This window comes from Phasianus colchicus, chromosome 4 (genome assembly GCF_987193195.1).
Source record: "Phasianus colchicus chromosome 4, bPhaCol1.hap1.1, whole genome shotgun sequence".
Classification (NCBI taxonomy): domain Eukaryota; kingdom Metazoa; phylum Chordata; class Aves; order Galliformes; family Phasianidae; genus Phasianus; species Phasianus colchicus.
This window is the reverse complement of record NC_143439.1, coordinates 6,908,251-6,929,448: the sequence shown is the minus strand read 5'-3', so window position 1 is coordinate 6,929,448 and position 21,198 is coordinate 6,908,251. Positions and strand designations below refer to the sequence as shown.

Here is a 21,198-nt window from a genome sequence, read left to right as displayed (position 1 = left end):
TGTATTTATGGTGTACCTGCTGAGTCCCCCCCTCACATTGTCCTCACATTCCCATCTGGAAACTTCAGGAAGACAGCGAAGTAATGTCAGCTTTTCCAAACACTTTTGATAATCTTAAAGTGGACACCAAGTAAGGAATGACTAAAAAGTGAGCCGTACACTTATTGATTGTGTGCTTGAACAAGAAAGTATTAAAACCTAGAGTGCATACCCAGAGCAAAAAGGCTGACAGGTTCTTGTTCTTACGGTAAAGACAGTTCTGACGTGTTGTGCTGATAAGGCAAATTCAGCTGTATGTGTTAAATCTGATCTTTATCTTCAAGGGAAGACATGAAAAAATTCTCTAGATTGATTTGAGGTTGTCCCATACACCTGAGCAGTGCCATGGAAAGCAGGAGTTTTCCCAGTTAGTGGGGTGGTTAGTGACTGCAGGTATGTGTATTAATTCTGAATATGCTTAAAGAACAAAAACCAAGCCCAAAGCTAAAATGACAGTGGCAGAACTTGCAGGCTTAAACTAGTACCGGCAAATCAGAGCATTTGCAATGAGCAGAACAATTAGAGGCTGGGGCTGCAGAGGTCACTGAGAGGTCCCTGCATTTGAAAAAAGATTAGAATACTGTGAGGGAAGAGATAGCTGAACCTGCCCTATGTAAGGGGCTTTCCTTAATGATCTGGGGGCCTCTCAGTTCCCGAGATAAGAAGAGAGTAAACCACAATCTATCCTCTTTATCTTTGCAAATGCTGAAATTGAAGGGTTTCAGGCAGTTAGCTAATTGAAACTGTTCTAGTAGGAATTATCTAATGGAATACTCTCATGTTTCTTGTGTTCTCCAGTCTTTACCAGTTTCAAAAGAGAGGAAATTCCAACATTTTGGAAAACTTTGGAATTAGGTTCACTTATTTGCAGCAGCTAAGGAGGCTGTCTCCTAGAGTTATGCTGTAATACGTTGGGGATAGCACATGAACCATACCTACATTTTCACTGACACCAGCTGACTGCAGGCTGGTTCAGTTCCATGACATTGCCACAGACGTATTTCTAAGCCTTACCCTGTCACAGAGGTCAAAGCACCTTTCTGCTTGTCAAAACCTCAAACATCATGTGAGCCCACCAACAGTCTTGAACATCTTTGTGTACTGAGTTGATTTATTGTAGCAGTCGGGTGGTACTGTCAACATGAAACAGTGCTCTTGTCCTCCTAAACCTCATGACTTTTGTAGCTGTTGCCACAAAATAGCTCTGACCGAGTTAACCTTAAAGACACGATTCTTTAAAAGTGCTTTACATCTCAGGTTTTTACATGTGTGCTGTTAGAATAAGAAAAAGTCTTTTTCTCTGGTGAATCATTAGTGTGGAGGGAGGCTACTATTTTACTGTGGGCTTCTGGTTTCATTTTGGATAAAGCACCCAAATTTGAATGTCATCTGTCTGAGGTTTTGATTTGGGATTGAATGATTTATTTTTCTGTTTGCTCAACGTGACTGTTGATGTGAATTAAATCAGGGGTGTGTAGAGAAAGTCCATCCTTATATTTGTTGCATAATTCCTGAAATACAAGGATTTGGGCGTGTGATGCCAGCTGACTGCATGGCCTTCAAATTCAGTACAACGTATTCCCTGATGAGAAATGTTTTGTAGGTACAACATTATGAAATAAGCAGGAATGGGTTTTGCTTTGTAATGAATTTGATTCCTTCCTTCTATAAGTGTTGTTATGTTTTTACATTTTGCTTGAGAAAAGGCACTGTGGGTGGGCAGTATATTTCCCAGGTAAAAAAAAACTGGTTCTGTAATACGTGGCCTTTGTTGCTTAGAAATCACTCTGTAGTCATTTTGCTTGTGATTTGATGATAACCATGTGCAATTATCTGTTGCATTTTAAGGAATGACACCTGCATTATGTGCTCTTCGCTTAGGTATTGGTTGATGAATCTCTTTTTCTCTCTCTCAGGTTTCCATTTTGGATGCAAAACGGAGTATGAACATTGGGATATTTCTCAAACAATTCAAAAAGTAAGATATGTTTTTTTTCCTTGGTGCTAGTGCAGATTAATGTGGAATTCTCTGTAGCTGTCATCAAATGTAGAGTATATTGTGCTGTGTTCTTACAGAGTTAGCAGCTCTATGAGAGTTGTCATAAGAGACTACATCTTGTAAATTGTGTGCTAACGTGTTTAGCTTTGAGTGCCATTATCATTTAGCCCCGAACATCCAGGTTTTGCTGTTGTTAACCAGTTGAAGTGAGTTTTCAGGTGCAGTTAAATGAATCCCGCATATATCGTGTAATACTGCATGAAAGCTTCTTTTCATTGCCTTTATTTCATTATAAAGAGTTAGTTAATAAAAAAGGGGTTTGTCCTGATTTCAACTGGGACAGGGTTAAAAGAGAGGTGAGGATTTTTCTTTTTAAGAGTAAGCTTTTTCAATGCTATCTTTATTCACTGTTGTTACCCTCTTGTAAAGGCATCACTGAAAGTGGTGTTAGAATAATACTACTGTGAACACCATTACTGATAACCTCATTATAGTCCCTTTGAGTAGCACAGGCATGGCTTGTTTTTTTTTCAATTTATGTGACTATTTGCCCTACAAGAGTTAGAAATGTGAATGCTCCGTTGTTTTTTCCAGGTCTGCTGAATCCATCATTGAAGATATCTATCATGGAAGAAGTGAGCCCTATGCTTCTGAATTGCTGAATGAATTCCTTAAATTATTACCAGAAGCAGAGGAGGTAAATGATAATTTTACATGGAGCTTATTTTCTTTGCAGAATTCTATTGCCTGGCATCCCAACATGAAGTGTTTTATTTTGATGTAAAGTCATCTTGAGTTCAGGTGTAGGAAACTACCGAGCGCTGAGATTTAATCTTCGTTTTACACTTGATATGGAAGTTGCAGCACAGTTGTTCCCTTCACATCTAGTAACTTCTCCTTCTTTTGAGGCACTGCTTAAAGCCCAGAGAGGCTGTGGGTGCCCCGTCCCTGGAGGTGTTCAAGGTCAGATTGGATGGGGCCCTGGGCAGCCTGGCCTAGTATTTAATGTGGAGGTTGGTGGCCCTGCATGTGGCAGGGGGTTGGAGATTCATGATCCTTGAGGTCCTTCCAACCCTGGCCATTCTGTGATTCTGTGAAAGTACTGCTGGGGTACTTTTGTTTCTCTGATGTCCCTTGTGAGCTTGTGTCCCTTAAATATTTTACCAAGAATTGGAACGCTCCTGGGTGCAGAGTAGAAAACTCAGAATCAAAGTATATCCTAATGCAAACAAATTAAGCTTTATTTCTTTGGCATCTGCCTTATGGTTCCCTGTTGCATATGAGCTGAGTATTAGCAGCCCTCTGCTATTCTCTCTTCTGGTTTGCTGCTTGTTTGGTGCATATGGGATCTCTTGGCTCCTTGGCTTGGATCAGTGGGTTCTAACAAGAGCAGAAAGGCTTCTCCTCTGTGCAGCAGCCATAGAACTTGCAAACATTGCTCAGTGCTTCAAAGGTTACCTGGTAGCAGATATAGAATGACCAGCAGCACCTTCTGCTCTGTCCTTAGGCCATGATACCGCGCAGATACAAGTCCTGCTTTCTCCCCTCCCGGTCCCACCCTTTAAGCCCATTCAGATGACTAAGGAGGTGAAGCCCTGCTTAATGATGCACAGTTCCTTGTCTGTTCATGTATTTACACTGACCCATTAGTACATACTCGAGAGAAATGTATACCACAGATTTGAGAAAATTAACATCAGAATTGCTTGTTTGCTTCACATCAAAGCAGTGACTGAAACCCGGGAAATTGCTAGTTAACATCCACTCATAGATCAGCCTCAATGCACACACACTTTACCACTTCAAGGTCATACAGTCCAAGGGGTGTTTTCCCTGTGCAACAGCAAATCTCAGATCCAGTCTGACACAGAGAAACTGTCTAGTGTATTGCCCTAAATTGAGCTGTTTTTGCAAGGAATCTCATAAGAAAGAAAAATAAGTGTTATCTTGTTCTCTTAATGTTTTTTTGTTTTTGTTTTTCTTAAAGTTGGAGGGTGTCAGCAAGTATAAATGTAATCTGAAAAAAGGAACGGAAGTGATTTTGGGAATTCAAACTGTTCAGCCTCTCCCCTTTGTTTGAATTTCAGTGCATATTCCTATATTTAAACAGTTTATTTTCTTCCTCTTAAAGAGGCAGGCAGAGGAAAACAGTGGAGCTTAAGAGAAAGTGACTCCTAATTAACTGTGTTTTGAGCAAAATAGACTGAAAGGAAGGTATATTTTATTCTTTTCCTCTTTCTGATTTAGAGTTGGTTATTATTTTAACACAAGTAGAAAACGTTTTGAAGAGCATGCTCCAGTATGATATAAGTGTTGCATTTCCTATCAGGTGACTTGACAACAAGCCTACCCATCAAGATAGTGGGTCCAGAGCACTTAAGAAGTTCTTTCATGGAGACATTTGATGAATGAATAGAAGAGATTTTGTGGCATAGGGGAGTATGAGAAACCACGGGGCATTAAGCATTAGATTTATTGCTGTTCTCAAGGGAAGGCTGAGAAGTTTGTTCCCAATGTGCAAATATTTGTATTGTATTTCATTAGTTCCATGCTTCAGAGATCTCTTCGCTCACTGTCAGGAAAAGGAAAGACCCCCTTCCCCACTGTTATTCTCGCTGTAATTGTTTCACTGTGAGCTTTGACTGCTTTGTGGAAAGCTCTGTGAAGCAGCACAGCTAGTGCTGGGGCAGGGCAGGGAGATGTCATGTGATGGACTGTTGCTGCCGTTGTAATAGAAAGGTGTTTCAGTGCCTTCATGTCCTCATAATGCAGTTGCTTGAAGTGTATGTGGGCCCTGTAACTCATTTGCTACTTTGCTCATTTGCTATTTCCAGGAGCTCGGGCTCCTGGAATTTTAGTGTAGTCAGTTAAAAAAATCCTTCTCTTTAGATGCTTTAGAGCTTTTGTTGTTTGTCTTGCTGTTTTTTTTTTTTCTTCTAAATTTATTTTCATCGTTCTCCTTCCATGCTTCCTTCTTTTTTGTGAGTTTATTGTCTGCCTCCTAATCTGAATCCTGGAATACTTATTTCCTGAAATACTTTTTCATGGTTTTTTAAGGGGAAGGCATCAGAATGGTACATACACGGAAACAATCCCAAATCTCTCAAGATATTAGATGAAAGTGTTGCTATTTGTCTGGTGTTCCCTATCTGGTTTAATAGTTCCTCAATTCTTTTTCATCTAGTAGTCCACATGACGTAGCTTTGGCACAGCATTGTCGTTGTTGTCCTACTGCTGGCATGTCCTGCAGAGCATTGCGCCTGTTCTCAGCCAGGTGTCTCTAGGATTACTCCTGAATACTTCCCATTCTTTTAAAGACCTGCTCTATTGTTGTAGGAGTTGAGTATAACTATGAGCAGAGCCCAGGCAGACAGATAGCTTTTATTTATTTACCAGTTCTAAACCTGCCTTGGTGTAACCATGGGTGTCCTTCTGCAGTTCCCCTTTGCATACTCATTTCAGCAGCTCAGCTATTTACAGTCACGTTTCCCAGCAGCACAGTTGTCTTGCAGGTTGGAATGAGGTCCAAGTACCATCTGCCAGGCATATGCTCCATCCTGATAGCAGTGTGTTTGGAGCTGTCTTCTTTCTTTTATATGTTGCTGTAAACCTTTGGTCTGACAAAGTGAAAGCAGAGAGGGAGGAGCACCATTCCTGGTCATAGCTGGAGGCAGGGCAACTCTGGACGTCTCATTCCTTCATTCTGACCAACAACCTTTGCAGTTTATCCAGTGTGGATAAACACAGCTTTATACTCTAATCTTATCTTATCTGGAAGTGTTATGCTATGAAGTCACATTACCTCAATGTTATCCCAGTTACTGGTTTGGCGTATGCGACCCATTTTACACCATTTCAGTCCATATTATCTCACCTGGCACAGGCATTCCAGTGTCTTTGAGATGAAACAGCCTTTTGAAAATGGGAGCTAAATATTCAGGCAAGCAAATAGCCTTACCATCTGTTGTCTTCAAGATTATTCTTTTTGAAGTATTGTACTGTGGCAATTCTTTACATGTAGGAATGGGTGTCAGTACTGGGAATTTTCTGCTCTTTTCTTAGCCATGAAAACTGTTGGGATGGTTGTGTGTAAATGGCAAAAGAGGTTCTTTGCTGGATGTCTTTGTCCATTATTAAAATATTGGCAGTGCTGTGAAGCCCTTCTGTCACACTGAAAATGCTGAGGTATTTTCAGATGTTTTAATTTAAGAACTTGACAAGTTCTTGAAGCTGGCAAACCCAGATCTTGCTACAGGGTTCCATTCCATGTTTTGTTTGGGGCTGTGAATGGCACCAGAGCAGCCACAGTAGAGTGGTTAAAAAAATAGACCAAGGAGAGGTCTAAACGTTTCTTGATATGCCCACTGTTAATGTGAGCCTTGTTAGAAATCCTGCTGTTTGTGCCTTACCGTGATTAGCAGTTTTGTAAGAGGAGGAAATGTCTATTTGGAATCTCCTCTGCTTAATCTTTTTTCCAGCACCTACTGTTTTCCAAGGAGCCTATGTCGTAGCTGAAGCAACAGCCTTCTCTGATGTGTGACTTCTGAATAGATTCCTAGATATGTCTTTTAATTGCCTCCTGTCAGAACAGCTGACAGCTGTCACTTATTGGCATCCTTTCCAAAGCAGAGAAGCTTTTATTTGCACATCATTGCACTGTTCAACAGGCCGAGACCGGAAAAAGTTGAGGGAGTCCAGTGTTTAATAAGCTAGAATAGCCAGAATTTGTATTTTAAATATCCAATGTGTTATACTGCTTATCAGCTCACCCACAATGCACACCCAGGTTATCAGCTCTTCCTTCACAGTGTTTCAAGTCTGTCCTTTGCTCTTATATTCCATTTTAAAACCCGAGTCATCTGTCATCTGCTCTACTGGACTGGTTTCTGTCTGTCAGCTCTACACTTTTTGTGCCATGTTTGTATAATAACCGTCTCCGCCTTCTTTATTCAGCCAGTGGTGTATATGGCTAGCCATCCTTCACATTTTTTATTCCTGCTTCCTTTTTTCACCCTTTGTTAGCTACAGGTTTTTTTCAGTTTGTGTTTACCATTAGCTGATAGAGGTCTGCCACTACCTGGGCATAAGCCTTGTGGTGTCTCACCACCTCATACATTAGCTGCTTTCCCACGTGCCCTTGTATTTTAATCTCTCAGTGATTCATTCTTGAGTTTTGGTGTTTTTCATTTACGTTTTTGTCTATGCCCATAAGTATTTGCAATCGTATGGAAGTAATACAAAACAAAACAAAGTCACCACACTCAAAACCAACAACAGGGAACGTGTTTACTCCTCGGGACCATTGCACTTGCCTTTATTTATTTTTAATATGGGAATCATTCTCTTACTTGGTTGGCGTGTGGGGAGTTACTTATTTATGGGCAGATACGGGGATGAGTTTTGTGCTAACTTATAGTCTTCTTCAAAGATAGTGGGTCTCTGGTTGGGAGTGCAACATACCTGTTTTGTGCCTGTAAGTTAAATCTTGCTGCTTGTAAGTGAGTACTGCTGGTAACTGAAAAATATCTGAGAACATGAGAGGCAGGAGTGCAGTAACTTTTCTATCTGTGAGGAATTATGACACATTTGCAATAGACATATTTACTCCAATTACAAATCAATTAAAAGGTCAGGCTTTCAGTATTTCATAACTGCTTTTAGAATGAGGCAAATTACTTACGTGAGAAACCTCCTGTATCTAAAATCTGACTTAATGTGCACGGGCATGCATGGATAGTGCGCATGCTTATTCCATATACAAACATAATGAAAAAAATAAATTAGTAGCTCTGTGCACAATTTGAGTAATACAGAGCTGAGCATACAATATAATCAGGCATGTATGCATTACACTTTTGTATCTTGTTACGTGGTTGCTACTGTTGTGGAAAAGATTATGTTATGCTTGGTGAGAGGAGGTCAAGGCTAGAAAAGTATGAGTTATTCATTGTAATTTTAAAATAAACCACATTTTTTTAAGCTCTTTTGTGTTCTTGCACTAATTATAAACCTGTTTTATCTTTTAACATGATTAATGACAACATTGTTGTCAGTACCCATAGTTTCTTAGCACTTCCTAGTCGTGGTTGGTATCCCACTCGTAGGAGCCATTGGGGAATCTTGGTTCTCTTTAGGAAGAACTAGACAACATGTCTGCAGAGAGAAGAGGCAGGTTCCATGGGCTTTTGTGCAGCCTCCCTTGGAAGATAAAGGGCAGCTATCCAAAGGGCATTTGAGTCATTTTTAGCTTTGGGGTTCAAGAAGTTGTTTGTTTAGTTTTATAGGTAGTGTCAGTTAAGTCATGTAACTGTTTATTTTCTGCTTCCTGATGGAAGAGGTGGAAGAACTGATCTTTTTCGATTGTGAAATCTATGGTAGGGAGGAAATGCACACAGATGATAGGATGAGAAGGAATGGCCTTAAGTTGTGCACCAGGGGAGGTTCAGGTTGGATATTAGAAAACATTTCTTCTCAGAGCAGTGAGACACTGGCACAGTCTGCAAGGACAGGTGAGGGAATCACCATCCCCAGAGGTGTTCAAAACATGTGGATGTGGCACCGAGGGACATGGTTAGTGGGTATGGTGGGGATGGGGTGGTGGCTGGACTAGGTGATCTTAGTAGTCTCTTCCAACCTTAATGATTCTGAAAAAGTTTATCTACCTGGCCTTAGCCATTCCCTTAAGTATTTACAGTTTTAAGATGGAGTTAAGATAGGATTCAGTCTCACATCCAGACAATTTAAATGCAAGAAAGACCTTATAAATCACTTAACTCATCTACCTTTTTTTAAAATTATTATTATTAATAATTTTATTTTATTTTTATTCCAATCAGAAGGCAGCTGAGTTAATGTCTTTCATTTTGCTTGTATCAGCAAATTCCTCTGGGTGGATTCCAGGGATTAGACTCCTTCATATCTCTCCGGGCGTTCTTCCTACTATGGATTGGTAGAAAGTGAATTTCATCCAGTGTCCATAAAATGCTACAATGTTCAAATCTCAGGAAACAAAGTTCACGCTATACCATTAACATTTCACGTAGATAACATTGCTGGCTACTTACTATCAAAAGTAAGTACTGTCAAAATGTAAATGTATTACAGGCAGCATGAGTAAGTTAATATTTATATGAATATCTCAGGACTTTTTTTTTACTTCTTGTGCATTTAAATCTTAAAATGATATCTTTCTATAAATGACTGTGGTTACCTGATCATGATCTTGGTGATTTGCAGGTGGTGTTTGCTTCTTTTCTCTTTTCCCTTTAAAACCTAAATGCTTGTGTCATCTTAAGGCAAACTTTTGTTTTTGCAACGTTTTCAATTAAAGTTAGATAATTTGCAGGTTTTGTTGCTAAGGAGGTAGACCGCTGTTTTTTTTTGGGAAGGTTAAAGAACCACGTGCAAAGCTCAAGATATCTACTATTTCTCATCCACCACTTCATAATGGAGGGAAAAAGTGTTTGTCTTGTTTCTCGCGTGTTTTAACACCTTAGAAATATCAAGGATGTCAGGTCTGGTCTTTCCTGTTTTTTGTTGGCAGGCTTCTTGAGTGCCTCTGTTAATTAGGACTTTTCTCAGGCCTCAAATAAATGGCATGCAGTTTATCTGTAGAAGGAGCTTTTGTCTGAGTATCTTGAGTTAAATGGCAGGTAAGGAAATCAAGTTAGATAGTCTGAATAAAAATAGCTCTTTTGATTAGAATTCTCTTTTTCTGTCACTAGTGGGTTGGTTTTTTTTATTGATTTGTTTTAAAGTATGAAAAGGAAGTTTTATTATTCCAGATCCAATTTCCAATTTTTGTCTTCTCTTTACTAATACGCTCTCAAAAATTATATTATTTGTATGGTATGGAAAAAGAGTATAAATGAAGCAGGACAAAGTGATTTAAGAATCTTTTTATTCTTCTATTCCAGAATTCATCTTAAATTTCTGACTTAGTATAGCATGTTGTCTTCCATTATAATTTCTTTTTTTTTTTTTTAATTTTTAACACCGTGAAAACAGAAAAATAAATGATTAATTTGGAACCTGATGTTTAAAAGAACTCATGGGTATCTTGCTAAGTCTGAGCAGCTAGAAAACTACTGATGTCCTGATGTAGTGTTCCTGAATATGCTGTACCTGAATATGCTTCCTCAAACTGAAGCCCATCTGGATGGGCCTTAGGCGTAACACTTTGAAGGGGAAGGATGGTGAGCTAGTGTGTAGATCAGTGGAAATGTATAACTCATAGTGGATGTGGAGTTGGTTAGATGAAGAAATAGCATAACTGTGAGTGAGCTCTGCTTTGGGATTTGATTGCTGTGTTGGGAAATGTGGAAGAAATCCCTGTTATACTTAAATATATGTGCATATATTTCATTTCTTTGGTATAAACAAATACTAAGTACGTGGGCAGATGAGTGGCTTGCAGATCATGCAAATATATGGATTTTGGTGGAGCTAGGAGGGAAGATTGACAAAACGAACGCACTGATATTTCCTTAACATGTAAATGTTATTCTCAAAGCACTGACCACAAAGAACTTCAAAATGCAGCCTTGCATTTATTGTTAAAATATTTCGTGGGAATGAAAAAAAAAAAAGCAAGCCCAAAAAAATCAAGAGCATGAAGTTTTACCTTTTAAGGGAGTTTTAAAGGAGATGGTTGAATCAAGTGTCTGGGAGACAGCTGCACTGTGCCAAAGAGACCTAGGCTGTCCTTTGCTGAAAATGCTGAACGCAGTTTACTTTAAAATACACCCAATACTTTAGGATATGCCCAAGTGTATATCATAGTTGTTGGAGAGTTGAGAATCATTTTTCAGATCATCACTTAAGCAGCTGTTTTCTGACAGAAAAAAAAAATTCAGCTAGAGAACATCAAATGGACCAGTGAGAAAGAAAAGAGCCAACTTTCTTGGGGACACTGGCAAGTGGAGTGTCCTAAACGTAGCGAAGAGGCCAGTCATTCTTTTTTACGCTGAGTGAATGTGAGTATGAAGGAATAGCTGGGGACGTGGATGAGTGACAGAGTGATGGCACCAGGTTTATTTCATCAGATTATTTGGCTAGGTTTGTAGGAGGAGAGTGATGTTACTGGTTTTATTTTTTTTTTTTTTTTCTGATTACCATGTGTGCAAATTACAGGACTTTGGGCAGTGAAATCATTGAGCAGACTCTCTCAACTCTTGCTAAATTTACTATTTTTCTGGGCGTTTCCTTCCAGAATCAAGTTAATCTTGATCTTCCATAAGACTTTTTGCTAGTGTTTTTTTTTCTTTTCTAGGTGAAGAAATTAAAAGCCTTTGATGGAGATGTATCAAAACTGTCTCAAGCCGATTCCTTCATGTATTTACTAATCCAGGTGCCAAAGTAAGGAGATAGTAGGTTTATTCTGTTCATTATGTATTTTCTTTTGGCTGTCAGTTCTAAACCTGTTTGTTTGTATGCTCCAGCTATGCTCTTAGGATTGAAGCCATGGTGTTAGAGAGGGAGTTCTCACCCTCCTGTGCTTCTCTACAGGATGACATGAAAATTATAAGACAGGCAACAAAAGGTAATTAAGCATGTTGGGACATGTATAATACTCTTGTTTTTGTTAGCATGTTAATTAGTCTGCATTATGAAGATGAGAGCTTGAATTTCAGGTACCTTGGCTATTAAAAAGAAGCTAACTCCCCTCTGACAAACGCTGTCAGGGTGTGCCTGGTGAATCTTTGCTTCCAAAATAAAAAATCCAGAGACCTTGGACTCACTAGTTCGTGACCAAAGACTACTCACACTGTATCTCATACCAACAGAACCCAAGGTGTCCATGACTAAAGTAGGACAAGCCATTGTCCTTTGACTGCAGTTTGCTCATTTGTGGGTCGCTGACACTGTGGCTGACTCCAGTCATTACACTTCTTTGCTCACATTCAGAGATGTACAAAGAAAATCACTGTATAGTTTTGAAATTTCTCTATATGCAGTTGCCTTTTGAGATTGCAGTATTGATGCGCTACAATCTTTATTGCAGAGATTTAATCCTATTGCTGTTCCCTTGCTTTCTGTTTTTGTTGAATTCATATTCTCTGCATTTCACAAGCTTTGGAATGCTCTAATTGGTTATTCCTAAGGTACGCTGGTGTCTTCTACTCTGCATGATAATTACTCATTTCCTAATTTCATTTATTATTAATACTAAACTTTTCAGACACCTTGAGTTACCTATTTGTCCTTTTCCTCAGTATGAAAGTCCTGCTTCCTGCTGGTAAATTCAGTGATATTATCTAAACTACTGCTAGTAGGGCAGAAAGGCGCAGTAGTAAAAATAATTCAACTATGAGCACTCGTGCTTAGGATAGTCATTTCTAGTGATGGAAAAGGGGAAAAAATCTGTTGTGTTCTTCCCATCAGTGAGGATTGGACTGGTCCTTCCTGTCTCAGGAAAGCATCCCTTACCTTAAGCTGAGGTTTGAGTTTGGCCTTTTATTGGGAGCTCATTGAAATTGTTGTACTTTGTTTTGAGCAACAGACACATGTGATGGAATATGTTATGTATTAAAGCAGCCGCACCCTATTGTCCTTCACGTCCTTCACCCAGGACATTTGGGAACTGATGAATTCATTCCCTCCAGACGAGACACCTTGGTCTCCAACTCCTTCATCAGGCCAGTCATGCAAATCAGACTGTGCTTCCCTGTTTTGAGTCCACTCAAACTCATGTGCACTTCTCCATTTGCCCTTTGCACGTCAGGGTTTGTTGATAGCCTAAAGTTGTTTAGGAATTCTGTCTACTTTTCTATTCCTATCTACCAGGTTTCTTTCCTTGTAATTAAGCTGAGAGAGCATTTACTTAAGTTCTAACGCTGATAATCACTCAGGGTTAGAATGGCCTGAATAGCTTGGTGGATTCTCATCTAGCCTGCAAATGGATGCATCCCGTAATTACACTGAGCAGGCTCTCACTATGCAGAGTCTTTAGATACTGCTTTCTCTTATTTGCCTTATGAAATGTGGTGTTCCCTTTTGTATTCTCTCCTCTTTCTTCTCCCTTGCTCTCTCACCTATATGTTGTTAGATCAAAGACTGTGTAATTAGTTACATGTTTTTAGCCTGCTAATACTGAAATCCAAAGATACAAGAGCTGTCTGCCTCCAAAATGAAAGATTAGTGTACTATGTTAAGCAATTAAATGTGGGGTAAAGGAGTTGTAGAATGTGAAATCTGTGGTAAAATACTTCTTTAAAATGTTTAAACTGCAATCAAGAGGATTCTATGTTCTATTATGTTAATTAGTGTAAAACATATTTATTGCATTAAAAACAGCTCACATTATTTTTCTTGCCATACAGTGACTTACGAATTTTCAGGTACTTAGTTTACTGTACCATTTGTGTAATGCTCATTTGTTAACTCTTAACAGTTTCGGATTTCTGTATCTTATTTTTAAGGTGCTGCCCTCAGCAGGTGTGTTGTTTTCTGTTCCTGTGTGCAGATGAAAAAGTGTATGAATGCAGAGAGAGTGCAACTGTGCATTTTGCAAAAAGGGCATGTTTGCAAAGCAGGCTTCTGATGGAGAATCTTTAAGTGCCAGTTACATTCCATTTGACTCTGCTTCACACTGAATAGAGCTTTGTGCTGAATCATCTTTGGTGCCACTAGAGTGAAATAAATGTCATCCACGTTGGTTATCATATAGAAATAAAGTGGTGATTCATAGTGGCAATGGAGTACATCTTGAAAACTTAAACATTGCCTGGCGTCTTTTGAGACCTGATGACTGAGTCTCCTGAAAGGAATAATGGTTCCTAACCCAATCCTGACAGATGGCAAACAGATCCTGCGAGGTGCAGAACATTTGCCTTGCACTAAGTTTAGTAGGAGGTACGGATACTTGCGTAACATACTTTGCGCATTGCAGGATTAGACCCCAAATGTTTTGTGAGCTGCCATGGGTTGCCTTGGAAATACTACACTTGCAGAGCTGAAGTCTGAACATGTACTTGAGGTTTGCTAGCTGTGATTGAGACTCTGAAATATAGAGTACATTTTTTTTCCCAATTTTCAGTTCTCTGTAGTTTCCTGTTGAAATAAGAATCCTCACCTATGAAAGCTTGAGGAGTTTGGCAACTCTGCGTGTATTTCTAAACAAAGAATTGTTAGACAGCAATTTTCTATTCCTTACAGAGTTAATGACTTGTGAGGAGCTGCATTCCATACTGCACTTGGTCCTTCAGGCTGGGAATATTATGAATGCGGTAAGTGACATCCAGAATGGAGACGGCTGATTGACCAGACTTCCTTGTTAGTATTGCAGTCCGCTTATTTCACACACCTCAACTGTTTGCTCGTTTCTTTTTAGGGAGGGTATGCTGGCAATGCTGTTGGATTTAAGCTGTCATCACTGCTCAAGCTGGCGGATACAAAAGCCAACAAACCTGGGATGAGTCTGCTGCATTTTGTTGCGCTGGTATATAAAAACTATTTTGTTGGTATAAGTAACTGATACAAATCTAGAGCCATAGATAATCATGAACAGAAGGAGCCACGAGTCTCCATAAAGGTGGCTTAAGACTTTGATTTTAATCTTTACTTTTCAACTCCTGCCACAAAATTCACTATTTTCCCTATGTCTGGCCATCCTATCCCTGGGAAATCCATAGCAAACTTGACTTGTTACTGTCATGTAGAATCTTACCTTTGTCTAACTTCATCACTGTAGTAGTTCTCTTACTGCCCTGAATTTTTATACTATAAATATGGCTTCTTTTGACAAATGCTCTTATTCTTCTTGCTGAATCATTTCAGCAGCACATTTCTCTGTTGTTGTTTGTTGTTTTTTTCTACTCCTGATGGACAACAATTACTTTTAAAGCTGCTGTGGCCTTTTTTTTAATTTGTTTTCAGCTATTTTTTTGTTTTTTCAAACTTCTTGATTTTAGAATTTAAATGTTTCCATATGTGACTTCGCTTAACTGTATACAAACTGATTTAAGAGATTTCTAGTCAGGTAACAATGGAGCATTAACTGATGTTTGTATCTGCTCAAACAGTCGGCATCAGTAAATTGTCCTTTCTCCAGCATTCCCTATCAGTATACGTGTCTTTTGTGTTCAGTGGTAGAAGCAGCTATTGGTGTGCATTGCAAAATGGAATTGTTGTTTGTTTCTAGTTCTGATCCCCGCCTTTCTTTAAAGAAGTATTTTCTGTTCAATCGTGTTAGGATTGAACTGGAAGAAAGAGCACGGGAGAGAAACCTTTAAGTACGCTCCCAGAGGCTTTAGAACTGGTGGACTTTGAGGTGTTTCTTTGTGGCAGTGGAATGTTAATAGCTTGTGTGTGTTTTGGCCTTGTTCTGTTTGTTTCAGGAAGCCCAGAAGAAAGATGCTGCTCTTCTCAACTTCTCAGAGAAAATTAGGGATGTTCATGAGGCTGCCAGGTAAGTCAAAAGAAACCTGAAAACTTATGGTTAAACTATGACTTGGAACTCTGATTTGTGAAGCAATGAGGTTTATTCAAAAAAGTCTTGGCACAAAACCTGAGATCTTTACAAATGTTTACTGTAGCTTTGAGGGCTTCATTTCCATTTGCTAGCTGAAGTATGCCTGCAATGTGCCTTCAGGTATAAGGTTTTTTTCTGACATGATCTCCGTAGGTGTTTTGCAGTTTTGTCTCTGTCAAATTATGTGTGCATGTATGCTGCTTTTAAGAGATCAGAATGATGCTTTTTTTTTTTTCCTTAAACCAATTTTCATCTGTCTCTGAGCAGTCTACAGCATTCTTGCAAATCTGGTTTCTGATACAGGTGCTGATGTTGGCTTCTTTTAGATGTTTAATATTTGGTTTGCTTCTCCATTTTGGTCTTGGGTGGAAAATCTGAAGGATTTGGGGCTCTGTATTTTCATATCATTGTCTCTAGCTGCATAATGGTAACCTAATTCATACCTAGATAACTGTACTTGCTTTTGTGAGATGTTGTGATCTAAAGCACAAAACTGAAAGCTAATGATCCTGGAGTTCTGTTCCCTGTTCACTACTTCCTTACTCCTTGACCTTTGGGCGGTCTATTTACATTGTTGTCTGAACTGTAAAATTGCTCCAATCTCTTACATCTGATGAAAAATTAAGTCATGTCTGCAAAGAACTCTGAAATCTTCTGAGGAAAGGAGTGGCCATGCAGTTAATCAGAAATTTTTTGATGGACCACCTGTGTGGCTCTCTGCCATCCAACCCACACACTTTCTTGGCAGTCTGCCCTATTGCCTGCTGAGGAATGTAGCTTCCCTCAGTATCCAAGCCCCCTGGCAAACTGCAGGGGTACAGACAGAATCTGAAAACTGGTGGTACTTTTCTAGCCATTTTGTTCTTTGATCCCATTTGTTAATGTTAAAAATGTTCTGTTGTAACTCATGATGAAATCTGTTCAGGGGATGCATTCTACAGGAAAATTAAATGAAACAAAATGCGTGTCTTACACTTGGGTGTGAGGAAGATCTCCCTTTATTAGAGAGACAACTGTCGTGTATAAGTTGCTCGTAAATCCTTCCAGTCAGACCATGTTAAAACAACCACCATTATGTATGTTTTTTTATCTTGCCTTCCTACCTTGTAGTCCTTTATCCTCCTTCTAAAGCAGAATCGTGTACGCCTTTTCTCATTTGCAAAAACGCATAAGATTTTCCTAGCACAGGGAGCTTACCTAAAGTAAGCAGAAAAAAACATCAGCATTCTATTTATTTATGCATGCTGTTACCATGCTCTCACCATGTGTGCTTCAGTTGGTCAGCTGCAAGTTTTCAGCTTCGCTGTTTTGAAGTGCTGCTGATTGAAAGTAGTTAGGAACACATGTGCAGTTGTTATTTTTTTTTTACCATTCTGGAAACAGTAATGCATCAGCTCCTAGACAAAGCTCAGTTACCTTGTGAAAGAAATGCCGTAGGTTTAGAAGTGTTGATCCTCAAAATGACTGAGGGATTTGGGTGGGAGTTCTCATCATAGGGAAAACAAGTCTCCCGGGATACTGCTCAGATTACATCAGATGAGAGCTCTTTCCTGTGGCCTTAGATTTGTTGAGTTACCTGTGCCCAAAAACAGGAGCTGACACTGTGGGCTGCATTGCCCATGTCTTTTAAGTCTGTCTTCTAAGTGACAACTTACAAGAAAGTAATGTGCAATTTCATGATGTTGCCAAAATGGGCAGTCCCGGTTGGCAGTGTGACTCCTTGTTGTGCTAGCTTTGGCATGGGAGCGGTCGTATAGTCAGATGGACTAAGGAAGTGACCCATCTGGAAGGAAACGTATTTATCCTTTTATCGGATTAATCTTCTGTGCTCAGATACAACTGCCATCTAGAAAATGAGTGAGTGCCCAGGGAGAGAAAAAAGAACGCTTGGCAGGGTGGCATTGCCCTTTCAGGCAGTACAGCTGGGTAGGACTGGCTGGAATTAATTGTGAAACCACACCCCATGGGAATCTTTTTAAGTTGCAAATAAGAAGAAATGTGCTTATCTCTCTCCTAACTTTCGATTTATACTTTAGAAAGATATTCTGAACAGGTAGGTCTTGTTTGATAGCGAGGTTGCACTTCATGTTGAGCGTCAATTTTGAAGCATATTGTGGCTAACCTAAGAGAACTCCTCCTCAATAAGCATTCTCTGTATATGCATTTTTAGGTTATCCATTGATAATGTAGAAGCCGAGCTCCACTCACTCTCTTTCAAGACAAGATCTGTGAAAGACAGCATTCGACGAGACCCAAAACTCTTTTACCAGATGGAAAACTTTCTGCAGGTTTGTAGGTTACCTGTGTTGGTGTATTACTGTCACCTGAATACAGGAGCATTCCTCAGCTCAAAGTAATTTGTGTGGACATGTCAATAAACAGAAGCATTGTTTTAATATGTCTACCATATCAGTGGTACAAAGGTGTTCCAACTACATGGTGTTTGTCAAGTAAGAGCGTTGGAAGGATTGTGTTTTTGCTGGGAGGGGTATGGAGTGTACATTGCCCAAGGCTCGTTGGGCAAGTGTGTTAAATGCCTGACAAAGATCAGTAGTTAAAATATAAGACAATTTGGGTTGGTCTCTACTTTTGTTCTTAACTTGCAGGTAACTATATTTTGGGCAGCTGTGATGTTATACTGGACCGTATGAGTTTTTACTGAGAATATTTAACTGAAGAGGGATTCTAAGAAGCTTGAATGCTAAAAGCCTGTTTTCTGTACTAATTTACCCACTGCACAGAGTGTATTATTCTAAGCCATACCATCACTGCTTGGTAGATTCTGCTTTTCTTTTTTAGTATCTCAGTGACTTCATAGACATGAATGTATATGGCACCTAACTTTGAAGCAAAGTTGTAGGTATTTTTCAAATATGTGGTGATACCTGGAGAAATATGCATTACACTTCAATTAAATGATTTTTGTTTCATGCGATAGAAAATTATTAAAAGTTTAAGAAAAGAAAAAAAAAATCAGATATTGATCTGGAACTTAACCCACCCTGATTCTCTACTTGGAAGTATAGTTAATAGTGTAGTTTTTCAGATGTGAAGGTGATGAAGAAAGGGGCGGGTTAAGATTGAAATAGCTGTCCTCATTCACTGTGAATCATTGGCTTTAATCCATTGCACCCAGACTCTTTAATGTTATGTTCTGACATGTTTGGCTTTTTTTTTTTTTCATTTTTAATTTAATAGCTGGTTTTATGTAACACTACAACCTTGTTTAGGCCACATTCCAAAAAATGTTGTGAAAAAAAAAATCATTTTATAAATGCATACCTTACATAAAGACTTCCAGGCTTTTGTTTTTAAATTATAAGTCATATCCAAGCTGATTAAAAATCAGCTTTCATTATCTCATCCTCATGAATAAATTACTGAAATATGTGGGAGGAACTTTTTTTCTATGTATGCTCTTGTCAATTGTCCAATTTATCTTCAATCCTTTTTTTTTTTTTCTCTAAATGCTAACCAGTCAGATTTGTTCCTACTCGACCAGCATAATTTGCCAAGTAACTTCCTGGCAGCAAGTTGTCTTAAGTGGTCACTCGTGCCTCCAGCTGCCTAGTCACAATCCAGTGCTGCAGCATGAAAAATCTTTAGGGGGTCGTGAATTAGTATCAAAAAACTGAGCTGTCTGGAAATTAACTTTCTCCACCAGGTTATTTTGAGTCAAATCTGTTCTCAGATGTGGTAATGTGCAAGGATGGCAGTGAATGGCTGGTGATGCAGACTGGGGAGACAAAAAAATTCAGTGGTTGTTCCTTTAAGCAGTTCTGCTGCTCAAAGTTCTGAACTCTTGCCAGTTTGTATCCTATTCACTAGAATTTGCATGTTGATTGATGCATTTTCCTTGATCTTCTTTCCTCATTTTGCTGAAATGGCAGGAAGCTTCCTTTGATTAGTAGAAGTTCTTCCTCAAAATCTTAATTTTCAGGCATCTGTAACAACTTCTGGGATGGAACACGAGCTCCTAACATACACATAAGCTCCTAATATACACCTCTACTGTTGTTACTTAAATTTTTCTGTCTGCCATTGTATGTTCTTTGCTACAGTTTGCTGTGAGACATCTAAAGGAGCTAGAACACCAGAAGCGAGAATTAGAAAAGGAAGGAAATGCTCTCATTGACTTTTTCTGTGAGGACAAAGAAACTATGAAGTTGGATGAATGTTTCCAGATATTTAGGGACTTCTGCTTAAGATTCAACAAGGCTGTTAAGGTAAGCACTGTTAAGCTTGCCATAAGGCTGTTGGACCCAGAATGAGATTCTCGCTCTTTTAAAATAAATACTAGTTCACATGAATTAATAGTTTTCTGTGTAAGGGATGCTTTGTATCTTGTGGCATTTGATCTATTTGTCAAAATGGTGACTGCAGTGGCTACTTTGGTCTTTTAAATGCTTTTTGTGAGTGAAAAGTCACAAAAGTGTCAGCATTGGTTACAGTTTTTGTTCAGAAAAGTCTGCCTATCGTTAGAAATAATTTTTAGGACTTTATAAATAGCACGAATTAGGTGGATCCACAGATTTGATTTTCTGCCTTATGTAATCTGCAGTTGACAGCAGTTTTCATAAAATCTTTGGTTTAGAAAGAGAGAAAAACATTCCTGATTAGTAAGTAGCAAGCTAACTGAAAGTTCAGCTAACACGCATGTTGTACCTTTAGCTTACCCTCTACCACCCAGAGTGTGGTTATACATGTGAAGAATATACAAGTATATTAAATGAAATGGTAGTAATTCTGGCAGACTTCTTAGTGAGAGGTGACTTCGTGCATATTACGAAGGACATGTTCAATCATTTGGAATTGAGGATTTAATTCATAATCACACATTTGCATACAAGTGGTCGGTGGATAGCTGTTACTTCAAAGCCCAGTGGGGATTGCTTTTCTTATCTATGTAGAAACTAGTCAGAAATGATAAATTACTCTCTTATTTGCAAATACTGAAAAAAAATTCTTGCTAAGTATTTTGTGAGGATTAACCTGAGACATTAATGGAATCATTCAGAATAAGGACTACAGTTCTGAGAAATGAATGTGACATGTGGACAGCAGAGCCAGCGGTCAAAAAAGATGGTTTATACCACGATGGCCAACTGCGTCTCACGTGTTAAAAAGACTTTTTGTTTTTGCAATTTTAGAACATGCTCATGAGTGCTTAAAATAGGTTTATCATTTGAATAAAACCTCCATAAACATATTCTGGGTGAGGCTAAAATGTTCTGTGTCTTAACGTAGAACATGAACATAGTATCTGCAATAATTTTTAACTATTTTGCTTTACAATAGGATATTTGAAGTTAAGCCGTAACGTTAGTCAAGAGTTAATCCTGTAATCCCATACCTGTGAAAGAAGGCTCCCTGCCACATTTTTCCTGAAATGCAAGTTTTTTCTTTATCCTTTCTTAACTGTTGAGGTTTCTGAGGTCTCTAACACATCTTATCTTTCACAGCCCTGTGTCATCTCAAATTCCCCTTAAGAGGTATAGATTAACCCATTCATCAAAAAGAGCTTCAGCATTAGACTTTTGTTTACTGGAAGCTTTCAGGCAGCTATTTATAGTTGTTCAGTTCTTTTGTTGTCACAACAATGGGAAAATCAAACTAAACAGTGCTTCAGATCAATATAGGTGTGTGGGTTTTTTTCTAAACAGCCATGTAGGCTTTCTAAGAATAAAAT

General features: G+C 38.9%; 1 protein-coding gene across 4 annotated transcripts in view; it reads left to right on the top strand.

Moving 5' to 3' along the window:
* Positions 1 to 21,198, top strand: part of FHDC1 (FH2 domain containing 1) — a 35,392-nt gene that overhangs the window by 6,966 nt on the left and 7,228 nt on the right. For all 4 annotated transcript variants that reach the window (XM_090138506.1, XM_090138507.1, XM_090138505.1 and 1 more), the window contains exons 3-11: positions 1,956 to 2,017; positions 2,633 to 2,735; positions 11,310 to 11,395; positions 11,479 to 11,579; positions 14,195 to 14,265; positions 14,370 to 14,477; positions 15,376 to 15,446; positions 17,680 to 17,797; positions 19,571 to 19,735. In XM_090138506.1, coding sequence (XP_089994632.1) covers positions 1,956 to 2,017; positions 2,633 to 2,735; positions 11,310 to 11,395; positions 11,479 to 11,579; positions 14,195 to 14,265; positions 14,370 to 14,477; positions 15,376 to 15,446; positions 17,680 to 17,797; positions 19,571 to 19,735 — 885 coding nt within the window. The remainder of the gene's footprint in view (positions 1 to 1,955; positions 2,018 to 2,632; positions 2,736 to 11,309; positions 11,396 to 11,478; positions 11,580 to 14,194; positions 14,266 to 14,369; positions 14,478 to 15,375; positions 15,447 to 17,679; positions 17,798 to 19,570; positions 19,736 to 21,198) is intronic.